Source organism: Pollachius pollachius (genome assembly GCF_949987615.1).
Source record: "Pollachius pollachius genome assembly, chromosome: 12".
NCBI classification, from domain to species: domain Eukaryota; kingdom Metazoa; phylum Chordata; class Actinopteri; order Gadiformes; family Gadidae; genus Pollachius; species Pollachius pollachius.
In genome coordinates, this window is record NC_136945.1 from 9,076,648 (window position 1) to 9,089,072 (window position 12,425).

General features: G+C 43.2%; 2 protein-coding genes across 3 annotated transcripts; one reads left to right on the forward strand and one right to left on the reverse strand.

The window, feature by feature from the left end:
- The first annotated feature begins 803 nt into the window (after window positions 1–803).
- tespa1 (thymocyte expressed, positive selection associated 1) lies at window positions 804–7,390 on the forward strand. The gene is made up of 12 exons (XM_079748094.1): window positions 804–1,071; window positions 1,237–1,442; window positions 1,853–1,895; window positions 2,176–2,216; window positions 2,354–2,404; window positions 3,234–3,273; window positions 3,623–3,676; window positions 3,941–4,030; window positions 4,251–4,459; window positions 5,421–6,673; window positions 6,777–6,852; window positions 7,252–7,390. The coding sequence occupies exons 2-12, from the start codon at window positions 1,280–1,282 to the stop codon at window positions 7,344–7,346; spliced, it is 2,115 nt and encodes a 704-aa protein (XP_079604220.1). The 5' UTR covers window positions 804–1,071; window positions 1,237–1,279; the 3' UTR covers window positions 7,347–7,390.
- A 1,639-nt stretch (window positions 7,391–9,029) lies between these two features.
- Window positions 9,030–12,077, reverse strand: tarbp2 (TAR (HIV) RNA binding protein 2). 2 transcript variants are annotated; one of them, XM_079748096.1, is made up of 7 exons: window positions 11,903–12,077; window positions 11,182–11,496; window positions 10,909–10,978; window positions 10,607–10,724; window positions 10,137–10,264; window positions 9,634–9,829; window positions 9,030–9,202 (listed from the first exon to the last, which is right to left on the reverse strand). In XM_079748096.1, the coding sequence occupies exons 1-7, from the start codon at window positions 11,953–11,955 to the stop codon at window positions 9,045–9,047; spliced, it is 1,038 nt and encodes a 345-aa protein (XP_079604222.1). In that variant the 5' UTR covers window positions 11,956–12,077; the 3' UTR covers window positions 9,030–9,044. The 2 variants fall into 2 exon arrangements, with proteins under 2 accessions (XP_079604222.1, XP_079604221.1); XM_079748095.1 differs by having other exon boundaries at window positions 10,137–10,282.
- Between the last annotated feature and the right edge of the window lie 348 nt (window positions 12,078–12,425).

A 12,425-nucleotide genomic window follows, 5' to 3' on the forward strand; every position in this document is an offset into this window, starting at 1 on the left:
TTGCGTATTTTCTGATTTTATAAATGCATCAAAAGAAGCGCACACGTTTGAACGGCCTTCAAGATTGACTGTTGGTTCAATCCAATGGGAATTGTTATTGTCGTGAACGCCTTGTGTCAACCAATGGAATTCAAACACGGGCGGAGAATTGGGTTGGGCGTATTCAATGGTAGGTTGTGCCTCATTTCTGATTGACGTTGACAAGAATACCTGTTTTCCAATTCCATGGCGCCATAATTAATTTCAACACGTTAGTAATACAGCATTCGTATTCATTCTACTTTCGCTGTACTTGTGTCCCAAATCCACGGACAGGAAACATTAGACGATGCTGTATACATCACACATCATTGGAAATTCAGGGGCGGGAAGAAAAGCAAAGTAAAGTCCAAGCGTTGCCTTCCTGGTCACTCCCTTGAAGCTTTTAGTGGGTTGGAAGAGGGAGAGGGGGAGGAATCAGGGTGGAGATGAAGGCACTGACTGTAACCATATGGCTTTAACCGCGCTGGGAGGAGAAAATCGTTCACGGGTGGGAGGATTTCTTATGCAGTGGGCTGTCTGTCTCAGCCCATCTATGTAAACAGGATTCCCCTCAGTGGGAGGTGTCCTTAAACCGGCACAAATAAATAACATTAAATATACACGCATACGTGTTATACATGCTCACACAACATAAATGTGCAGGCCTGGTTTACCGAATGGCCATTTTTGTAGCACATGAGTTAGATTCATTTTTTGTCAACCTACAAATGTGCATAGCATGAAGATGTTCCTCCCACGTATTAACTTAATAATAGACAAACAGTTAGACAAAAGTTGACTTCTCAGTGCTTTACCACAATTTAGTGGCGTCAATTTAACCAGGCATGCATATGTAATTTAAACTGAATATCATCGGAAGAATACATTGCAGAACAGTGGTGGCGAGATCTATGTTGTTGAAACAGGAAACGACAAACTGCAGTTTCAAAGTGAAACAGCCAGTTGGTTGAGATAACGTTGGCTAGTCTCATAGGAAGATCTATAGGTGTGTTAATGTGTAGACACATTCAGCGGCAACAATCCAGAAAGGTAAGTCAAGTTTTGTATAACAGCTCTGGTACCAGAAGAGGGCATTTTAATGATTAATGTTGTATCAATTATTACAATTAAGTAGGACTAAGGGTTTTCTGTGAATTAAAACCCCTTAATGTATAGATAAGTATTTTCCTTATATTAATATTATAATCTTTCTAGAAGGAACAGGCACACAGCAGGAGATTGTTTGTGAACCAGGCAGATGGATAGCCCCTCTTCTAAAGTTAGGCATCAAACCTGGGTCCAGAGCAGCAAAGATTCATGGCACAACCAGAACGTCCAAGACCTACCTGGACCACAGTGTGACCCATCCTCCAACCTCCACTCATCCACAGCCAGATCATTTAATAGCGTCATCAAAGATGGTCGGTTTGCTACACATCTAAGCTAAAGCATTTTTAGATTATAGAATGCTTCTTATCCCATTGCATGCAGGCCGTGATGTAAAGTAAAGTGCTTTGGTAAATCGTATAGATTATTTAAGGGAATAGAGTAAAAACGTTGATTGCAGAGTTCAACAACATATGGATTGTTTTTCCTGAGAATGAATAAGTTAATTTATTGTGTTCTTTATTTTCTTCATTAAGCTCAGTGCAGATGACTTAACATTTCATGGTGATTAAAGATGGAGCATGAAGGGTTTATCCAGAACTCTAGATTCTTGAACTCATCCATCCATCCAATTGTTTTTAAATAAAGGCTGTAGCATTTATTATATGTGTCAATTGTATACGGCCATTGCTCACTAAGCCCTCACGTGCATGATTTTGCACAGGATGCAGTGATGGAAAGATTGAGAGCTGGCTTCTTGGTTGTGGGTGAGTGTGTGACATTGCTATTGATTAAAGAACCGTCTTACAGAGGAACTAGGACCAGCGTTCAGTGGAAAACACCTTGATAGATGAATGGAAATACTGACAAGATCAAGTATATTCCAGAAAGTATAACCTGTATAGCCCATGATAACATTCAACAATATCTATTTTTAGAATAATAAATAAATTCTGCCTGTGTGACCTAACTGAACTTTTAGTGAGTAAGGAATAGCATATATACTCTGAATGGTTGAGATTGATATCGTTATGCTATCTCTCACAGGATTGAGACAGGATCAGAGAACGTTGGTGGCCTGAATGCTGGTAGGTTGAAAGTGCAAAATGTCAATTAAACAATATAATATGTGAAAATAAACGCTGGAATGAATAACATGTATATTCTGTAAAGATTTGGAAGTGCTTTAGCCTGCATTATTCTTAAAATAAATACTTTTCTTCAGAGCATACATGGAAAATTAGCTGTGATGATGACCTTAGCCTTGGTGCTGATGGTGAGTGCTCACATCTTAAGTTCCCCTCCACACACACGCACGCACGCGCACACACACACACACACACACACACACACACACACTTTATACAAGGTATAAAATTAGGTAAATCATGAAAATCACTCACTCACACACCATAATTATCTTACAGGGCATTGCACACAAAAATGAATGACTTATATTTAATTACCTTTGCTTATGCTATGAATGTGATGTGTTGTTTTGCGTGCTTGATTCCATACATTGTTTATTTAGAACAACAGATAAACATACACTAAAATAATCTTATTGTCATGCAACTCAAATTGCCCAAATTAAATGTTCCATCTCCATTTGTCTACATCCTATACGCAGGCCAACATTCTTACAGATAAAAAGACCATATTTACATGTACAGGATGTTGGGTGAGGTTCTGCATTCAGGGAAATTCTTTTTTTTTTGTTGAATTGAGAGATATTGTGTTAGATTCTGCATGACCACATCAGGCTGTTAAAGGAACAGGAAGTAAGTTTATTCTTCCGCTGTTCAAATACGACTTTTTTCTTTCATGTTATAATTGGTCCTTTGTCAAGTTATGTCACATTAGTGAAGAAGTTGAGCTTAATAAAAAGTTTGTAAATCGAATACATGCAAACAGTTTACACTTCCAAGCCTAGTGATGTACATGCATAACAATAAGATGCAACTATCCCATAAAGATAATCAGAAAAGCCTGTAACACGAGTAATAGATATTGTAGCATGTAATATATAAACTGTGCTTATGTGTATGATGTAGTTGAGGTCTTACTAAGGTAAACCCAATGAGATTTGTTTTACTCTGTTATAGCATCTGCAATCAATCATGGAGACAGTAAATCACTAGTAGGGTGAGTTGCATTCATTTTTCTATTTTAATTTACAAGAGGTTGACAATTCCAGCTTTAGAAAATGAACATCATTTCAGAATTTAGTGCATGCAGGGAGCTTGCCCCCCCCCCCCCCCCCCCAGAAAGGGAGGTAATGACAGCTTGTTAAGCTATAGTAAATCTTAAATGTCCCCAAGGGGAAAAGTGGTCTGTTTGAACACATACACATACAGAGTATGAGGAATTTGTTGGCCAAATGTAGGTTGATTGTATAAAAAGAAGCGTCAACTTTAAACACATTGATCTTATTGAACTGCTATCCTTTTTGTAATGTTTTTTGTTTCCATCTTTGTTGTGGACTGAACTGAAGCCTCTCACTGTTGCCACCTCCTGGCAACTCATTGAACGGCAGTCCCAGCACGAGGTCAGTGTCTGGACAACCAGTCCTTATGTTATGTCTCTCACATGACTACTACAATAATAGAATTATATATATAAACCATAGTTTACATTTCAGAAGTCTGTAAGGATTGTTGTATCTGTGGACTGTGGGTACACCAATGAACAGATTAAGAGTTCCACTACTGATGTGGAAATATTTTTCAAAAGCCTATACATGAAGTCACCTGCTGTGTGTGCGGGTTCATTAAAAGCTCTCCATCGTCATTGGTTGGTTTGCTATTCGCAGCACTCCACGGCAGAAGCCACCTTCTCTGGACCTCGGAAACAGTATGGCTTCCAGCTGTCCGTCCTTCTCGAGCGTTAAATCTGTTTCAAGGTGAGGCCGTAACCAGATGGAGGCGGGCTAACTCCACTGTTTTAGCCTGAAGTGCATCAAGCCGTAAAAGCACACGTGCAAGCATAAAGAGCGCCAAAAGTCCATACGTTCTGCTTCCATTTTACTGTATTTTCCTCCATGTCATAACTTTTCTTATTGTGTGTGTGTGTGTGTGTGTGTGTGTGTGTGTGTGTGTGTGTGTGTGTGTGTGTCCCACCAGTGTGTCAGAGGTCTTGCAGTCTTGCTCGGAGGACGCGGAGGAGACGCTCTTCCAGCTGGGCTTCGGCCGTGACATGCCACAGCCCCCCGCCCGGGTGCCCCCCAGGTTCTTCACGTTCCCCTCCCAGCTCCAGGGCATCAACTTCCGCCTCTTCCTCCAGTCCCAGCTGCAGAGGATACAAGAGGAGGACCCCAACCTCTCCATCGCCAGTAAGACCACCGTTGTAAACTGTGCTGTGAAACTATGCTGCTGAAACTGTGCATCAAAGGAAGTTTTGAAGTGGATACACCATGGCATTCTATAATACTGTATGGATTGTTTTATCAAATACATTGTTGGGAGAAAGGGTTTACACAACCAACTTCTGCAGGATCAAACTTGCAACCTCTGGATTAGCAGTCAAATTATATTAAAGGGGCCCTATTTTACCAACGGGTTTGAGTGATTAGCCATTACAGGCAGTTAAAAAAGAGGTCCTCTCTTGTGTCCCCCTAGATGACTGATGTATAGACCTGTCCACCAATCTACCCGTGGACAGTAGTTACTAGTCATCTGGCTCGATGCGGCTGGGATTTGCATCTCCAACCAAGCCGGGATACTCGCTTTAAGGTGTCACTTTAACTGATGACACGCTTGTCTTGAGTTTATGACACATCCACACACTTTAATTGCCGGTTAATTTTTTTATTATATGTCAATTTTATGAGGAAAACAGTTTGGCCTTCAATGTTACCCCTCTTTTGCTCCCATATCTCAATTGGCATTGAACGCAGATTTATTTCATATTATTCCTGTTTACACATTGGAGAATGTTTCATACATATTTCCAGAGGGAAACTCTATGTTCTTGATATTAGGAAAAAACACGTTGAATATCAATATCAGTGATCTAATAGTGAAATATTTTCGTAGTGATTCTATATACTCATTTGGCTTTGCCGTTATTAATGTGTTAATGGTCCTTCCAAATCGAAAGGAAGACATCCAGCACTTCTCAGCAGTCAGACTGCAACCCAATGCGAGCTCATGAATTGGCGGATTCGTGATCATACGAATCCGATCATTACCTTTCGAGCTCACACTGGTTGCATCACCATAAATACTGATGCATCCACTGTTCCCCATGCATGTCGGCAAGTTTGACACAATCAGCCATTTTCTTTCCTGCAGGCCGTTTCAGACAAGTGGAAGCCCTCACGGCCACGGCAAACGCGTTCTACTCGCTCTTCTCCCACGTGTCCCGCACGCCTCTGACCAAGCTGGCCCCCCTGGAGCCCAACCTCGCCCTGTCCCCCGTGGAGAAGCTGGACCGCTTCCGTAGCGCCGTTAGCATTCTCCGTAGCGAGCCGCGCTCGCCGGTGGAGAGGCTGAAGGACACCGTCTCCAAGATGTGCCTGTACACCGGCGGCGCCCGGCGGGCCTCCGACGGCGCCTGCTCCCCTCTGGCCTCGCCCAGGAGGAGGCGCCCCGGGATGCCCGAGGTGGTGGACATCGTCTTGGAGAACGCCAAGCTCAGAGCTCCCAAGAAGCTGGATTTCTTGGAGCCGTCTCTGGATGTCCATCCACACATGGACCAAGAGGAGGAAGAAGAAGAGGAGCCTGTGCAGCAGGTCACTGGGACTGACGTACAGGAGCAGAAGATAGGCAACACGGGGTGTCACAAAGGAGTGGGGACCGGCGAGCCATTAGATATGGTCGACTCCGACCGAACTGGAGTGGAGTCATCAGACCTTGACAAGAGCAGGTCGGTGAACTCAGTCAGCATGTGGCCCGTATCAGGGGAAACTGCTTCTCAAAGAAAGTGGCGGCGTATTTCCAATGAGGAGGATCGCAACCGTGACGCGACGGAACGCTCGGTTGGTGACACAGCTGCAAATTCCCCCCGGGGAATCAGGGTCAGCCACGACATCATATTCCCAGCGATAGTTGAGAACTTACAACACCACGCCCTCGTCTGCTGTTCACCGAAAGACTACGGCGACGCAAACCATTTACCTCAAGTCTTTTCGGTGAGGGAGACCAGTCTTGTGAGGACATGTTTAGGGCCGTACCGATCCAATAAGACCTGTGAACCATCACCAAGCAGAAGCAGAGGATGGTCTATGAACTACTCCAACGCTGAGAAGGTCTGTCGATTGGATTCGGCCGATCCCCGTTTAAATAAATATGCCAGTCGAGGAGGCCCGACGTTAAGCCATCAACTGGTGCCTGGCAGCATTCCCCCACCTTGTTGCATCACGGTCACAGGCAGGGAAGAGGACCATGTCATAGCCTTAGCGGCACAAGGCCTCGATCCCAGTTCAAATCGTCCCAAGGAGGCTCTCCGCAGAGGGACAGGGCAGCCACTCAGTCCATTGAAACATCCGAAACTGAAGCACATCTCAAATAAATTAAACCAGGCCAACTCTTTTGAAATCGAGGAGGTACGGTTTGTTTAATGTTAATAATAGGGCTCCACTGCCTTAGATTCGCCATTCATTAATTCATCGCAGTTCTTATCTACTTGTCATTTTTTTTCTCCATCAGGTGAGCAGGGCCGGAGAAGAGGATTTTGGACAGTCGGAAAGTACACAAATAACTATAACAAAAAGTCAGTGCAAAGGTAGGTCAATGCAAACAGTGTTGGAAACAGTAGCAGCAGCTCAGAGGCAGAATCCTAACATTCATGTGCCAAAGCATAATGGTTAAGAGATAACCCCTTATCAATTATTGATGAAGAGAAGACCAACCGCAAAGTGTTGAAGAACACTTAGTATGTCACTGAACTACCAGACACTCAGGTCACTCACAACAGAATGTATTGCATCGCATGTAGGATTTTCAGCTGTGGTTGTGATCCATGTCACGAAGTGGTTACTGTCCACACACATTAAATCCATGGGTGATAATTATATATATTAAGGTGTATACCCTTAAAAGGTTATACAGTGCAAAATCATAGGATGCAGGGAGTGTGTTTTCAGTGGCTGACTGTGGATGTACTGTATGTGTCTCGGTGCAGCAGCGGCGTTGGTGCGTGGAGACAGCGTGCAGTCAGACAGCAGCGGCTTCGCCGAGGAGGACGTCCGCTCCTCTTCAGAGAGGCATGGGAGTTGACAGGGCTGCTAAACAGAGTGGACCCTTGGATGGCATCTTTGGTTTAAGATTCACTATTTATTTGAATAAAATGTAAAAAGTATTATTAACTAAACAAATTACAGCATGTTTCAATTATTTCATCCTCAATTAAACCCAGTGCTTTTATGTGACGAAAAATAAAATGTCATTTTGACATTTTGGCTGTATTGCTACATTTTGCAATATGGTACAGAATGTTTCAAGGGAAACAGAATTTAGCTCACATAATTGAGTCAACACTCCGAAATTAGAAAAACAAAAACAGGAATTAATTACATTGTCAAAGACTGCACGGTAGTGGTGCCAACGTCTCTGCTAACATTAAGAGGTAGATTCAGAAACACTTGGTTGCTAGATGCTGTGCAAAAGGCAGTGACTCACTAAGGTGCACCGCCTGTACTGTTGTTTGCCCATGAAGTACAGGACATTGCATCAGAATAGGTGTTAATCTACACACATTGAGGTCTGCTGTTAAAAAAAAATAGATTTCATGACCAAAAGGAAATGCAGTACATTTTGTAAATGTAGCTCCATCACAATAGGGACTTTCTAAAAAGGTTTAGAGCAAGTGCATACATGGTCATAGACATACGTAGGTCCTTGACAGAATGAATTTGTCCATGCCACATTGGTATTTAGGAGACAATTAGGAAAGTCCACTGACTACTCCATACTAACTAATGGCCAAATTGTTCTTAATGGAGGTAAGAAAAAATAGCCTTTGTTAGATTGTATGCAGAGATTTGAAAGGATTCCAATAAATAGATGGCTACCATTAACTGCTAAAACTTAAACCATTCCAGATTCAATTGGGAAGTTTGTCAGAGTATGAAATGCAATATTAGTGACCTTCAGTGTAGATGCAATCATACATCCTGAAATCCTTTAAACAAAAGGTTTTAAAATATACACTATACTGCACAAGGAGCCAGCAATACCTACTTTTATCTAAAAACGGTTTTGAATGTAAAAACAATCCAACATTGAGGTAACAATGAAAATGTATATCTATGCAAGCTAACCGCTGTTTTAAGTTAGTGTCAAATAAATACAGATCAAATACAAATTTTAACTAAACCGTTCAAAGAGGAGACCCTTAAAGGAAAAAGGTATCAGAATTCTTCATTTTACATCTTTAAAATAAAAGGGGAACAGTAGATGACTAAAAATGGATGAATTTAAAATAACGGTCTGCTTGAAAAAGTCTTAGCAGCTTGAAAAGTCTCTTAGCAACAAGGCTGGTGATTTGGATGTCATCCGACTATAGAAGTTGAGATAAGGAAGGAAGCACAATTTTTCCAAGAGTTCATTATTTTCAAATCTATGACCCCTGCTCCTTTCTGAATGGCGGACAACTGTTGATTGAACATTTTAGAATACGTGTTTTCACATGGGGATGGGATATTTTTGGAGACATCTGGGCAACAGTGTCAACATTCCGTACAGCCATAGGTCCATTGGCTAAAAATGTTAAGAGATCGATTGGACAGACTCCAATGGGGGAATTTGGCGAATTGAGTTCCATCTCTAATAACTGAAGTTCAAAAGTTCAAAAGAGGCAATATCCGCATGGTGAAGTGCTTTCATTGGGGGGATTTCAACATGGCTCTGTTGCTGTTGACTATAAGTTTCAGAATATAATAGAAAGAAAGAAGAAAGCACAAGGTGGTGGTCGTATCACTTTCCTCCGGCCATTATCTTGAGGTACTGCAGTGCATTGTGGGCCGCGTTGGCCCGCGCAGCGTCCGTGTTGGGAGCGAAACCATGGCACACCGTGATTGGTTGGGTGGACAGTTCCACCAGACATTGGCAGAAGCCGCTCCGACTGCGCTCCTCTGAAAGAACGAGACGAACACATGACAAAATTGAACGAGATCAGCACTAGCATCAGCTTTAACCAATTCATGTTTGGTACGCGGCTGCTGGGCTGCATACACACTTCCAGTGTTGTAGTTAATATACCATTATTAATAAAGTTCATCTTATTTTATAAATTATATTATTTTTAATAATAGGTACTAATCTTTAATCAGCATACACTTCCTTGATTATCGTTGATCTTACTTCTCAAAATTATTATATGTTCAAGTTTGGAGGTAAACATTAATAAAAAAACATTATGTTCAGCTAATGCCTAAAGGGAAACTATTCAGAAACTTAGTGGGTCAACAGCACCGATTCTATTTTAAAATAAGACCAATATACTGTTGAGTGGAACACCGAGCTATAACGACCGCCACGGCCCCTGTGCCGACAGCATTCTCACCTAGATCCAGGTAGCTGACGTCGAAGCGCTGCTCCACCGACAGGTCAGTCAGCAGGGAGCAGGAGGTGCAGTCTGGGGCCGTGCCCAGCGGGTGGCTCCGCAGCTGCAGGATCTTCTCCCCCGCCGAGTTCCGCAGCGAGTCCCACGTGCAGCCCAGGCCTTTGCACTTCCCCGACTCCGCCCGGCTGCCCATGTTCTGCGGATTGAGACGAGGAAATGCTCACTTTGGAAAATACTGAGGTTTTTCTTCAACTGCAGTCAAGGCCAATTATAGCAATGTACAATAATGGCAAAACAAAACACAATGTCAGAAAAGGCTAATAGACGTAACACGAAAACATAAAAGTTTACCCAACAATGCCACTACATTTTCAGCATGCTCTTCCATTCCCGATATGCCAAATTGAATCTCAAAATCGCATTTGTACGACTGTTTGAATGGAGCGTTCATAAGAGGGATCATATGTGTTGTTACTGGGGGGGGGGGGTCTCCGGTCGCTCACCATGGTGAAGGTGTCGTCCTCAGGGTCCGCCTCGTTGGGGGTCCTCAGGTCCACCGGCACGTCGTGGATGCGGGCCAGCATCTTGGCCGCCGCGTTCCTCTTGGCCAGCTTCTTGGACGTGCCACTTCCTGCCGAGGGACAGGAGCCTTAGGTCACACAGCCACACCAGAGGAGGATTGTATTGTATGCTGTCCTGCATTGGGCTGAGCCAAGTTTATCCTCTTATGGTTCACTGAGAGAACAGACGATCGATGGATAGCAGTTATGATTGTTTATTCAAATCTCTGCATTTGTTAACAAATGTTCAATATCTGATCACAAGGCATTTCAACTAGCGCTGTTGTTTCACTATCGCAGAAAAGGCACAGCTTAAAATATTTCTAGGCATACATTTACATACACAGTATTCACGTTCACCTAGATCAGGATAGACAAACAAATGTTGCGTGTCTCATAGAAATCATTCTTACCTATTTCTACAAATCGTTCCACTCTGCACGTCATGGTGAACTCTTTGCGGTGTGCTGGGCCGGACTCCTGGGTGACGGTGTACTCGGGAAGGCGCCAGCCTTTCTGCACCACCAGCTCCTGGGGGAGCATTTGTACGTGTGAAAATATTTGTACGCACAAATGCATACGTATGTACGGGCACATGACAGCACACAGAGATAGAAAGCTCCATGTACAATTAAATGTTGCTTTCATGAGAAAGATCTATAATCTATAGTGTTCACATTTATATGAATAAATTGGATTTGTGATCATAATTTACCTGCAGAGCTCCCACTGGGTTGCATTCTGACTGCTGTGAAGTGCTGGATGTCTTCATTTCGATTTGGGTGCTGCAAAAGAGGTCCAGTTAACATATTTCATATCAGCAAAGCCAAATCAGTATGCAGAAACACTATGCTCACTTGGATTTTAACATAATGATATTGCTTCTAATACTGGCGTAAAAGTCTGAGACATATACAATATACACTGCAGTGCACAATACACATTTCCTCAAACCGAAAGAGGGAGGAACTTTAGATGCTCTGCTAACCTGTCTTCTTCAACAGCTTCCTCAACACTTATAAACCCCTCTTCTCCGACGCTAACTCCAATGAGACCTCCCAGGCCTCCTTTTAGCATCTTCAGGGCAGCCTCAGCTGCTTTGTGTTTGGCCGCTTTCTTGCTGGGGCCCTGGCCGGTGCAGCTGATCTCACCAACGGAGACTCGGAAGGTGAAGTTGGGCTGGTGGGCCTGTCCCTCCGCCTTCAGCAGGTCGTACACTGGGGTTTTGCCTATCCGCGTTCCATACTCCTGCAGCAGACTGATCGGCGTCTTTCCGGGATTCACAGCCAGCATTTGCTCAATACTAGAGGAAATTAAACAGCCTTCAATGGCATGCATTACTTTGAACCATTGAAGTAGCACGTAGCCTCAAGTCTGCACCGATGTGCTATGCACTGCAATACAACTTTCCATTCATTCAATGAATGTTATACGTAGTTTACTGAATGTGCGATGCATACATTATGTCATATTAATATAGTAGTATTTTAACACACGTGTGCTAATCAGCTAAAATACATTTTGATGATATCGTATTAACCAAGATAGCGTTACATAGAAGATTGTATCGTCCGTTCGCAAAGGTCAATAGCCATGTGGCATGTGCAATTACAAATGTAATAGCTCATGCACATCTGCTATGATTAGCTGTTATATTATGCTAGGACATTAGCTCAGGCACAGTAGCTAGCAGTGCGTTAACTTCTTACCTGGAGCACCCAGAGTTTTTCGTGCAGCTGTCCGGTGCTGACTCGTCGTTCATTACCTATTTTACAAAGATAGAGCCGATCGGTTTCGGATGGCAGAACCCCCCCACCAGAAGAGACACTTGCTTTCATTAGATGAGATTTTCTGATAAAGAGCCGAGGGATCGACATGAGAGGAAACGACACCCTCCTCCGGCAGGCAGACCCAAGTTGCAGTTGTTTTATAAAATCTGACGTCCACAGAGCTGTCGTGATCCCGGCTTCTCATTGGTCCGTCCGAAAATGGAGCCACCTGTTTTATTATCCGGAGCCTACCGGTTCTATGGCAGGCGGGTGGGGTTCGCCGAAAACGACCAAACACTACATCGTATGTATGTTTGTATGTATGTATGTATGTATGTATGTATGTATGTATGTATGTATGTATGTATGTATGTATGTATGTATGTATGTATGTGTGTATTTGTGTAAGTGTGCGTGTGTGTGCGTGTGCGTGTGCGTGAGTGTGTGTGTGTGTGTGTATGTG

Coding starts and splice junctions, on each gene's coding strand:
- tarbp2 (XM_079748095.1), bottom strand. CDS start 11,955: ATGAACGACGAGTCAGCACCGGACAGCTGCACGAAAAACTCTGGGTGC. Junction 11,497..11,902: donor AAAAACTCTGGGTGCTCCAG/GTAAGAAGTTAA, acceptor AATTTCCTCTAG/TATTGAGCAAATGCTGGCTG. Junction 9,830..10,136: donor AGGACGACACCTTCACCATG/GTGAGCGACCGG, acceptor CTCAATCCGCAG/AACATGGGCAGCCGGGCGGA.
- tespa1 (XM_079748094.1), top strand. CDS start 1,280: ATGGATAGCCCCTCTTCTAAAGTTAGGCATCAAACCTGGGTCCAGAGC. Junction 2,217..2,353: donor CGTTGGTGGCCTGAATGCTG/GTAGGTTGAAAG, acceptor ACTTTTCTTCAG/AGCATACATGGAAAATTAGC. Junction 3,677..3,940: donor AACGGCAGTCCCAGCACGAG/GTCAGTGTCTGG, acceptor TGCTATTCGCAG/CACTCCACGGCAGAAGCCAC.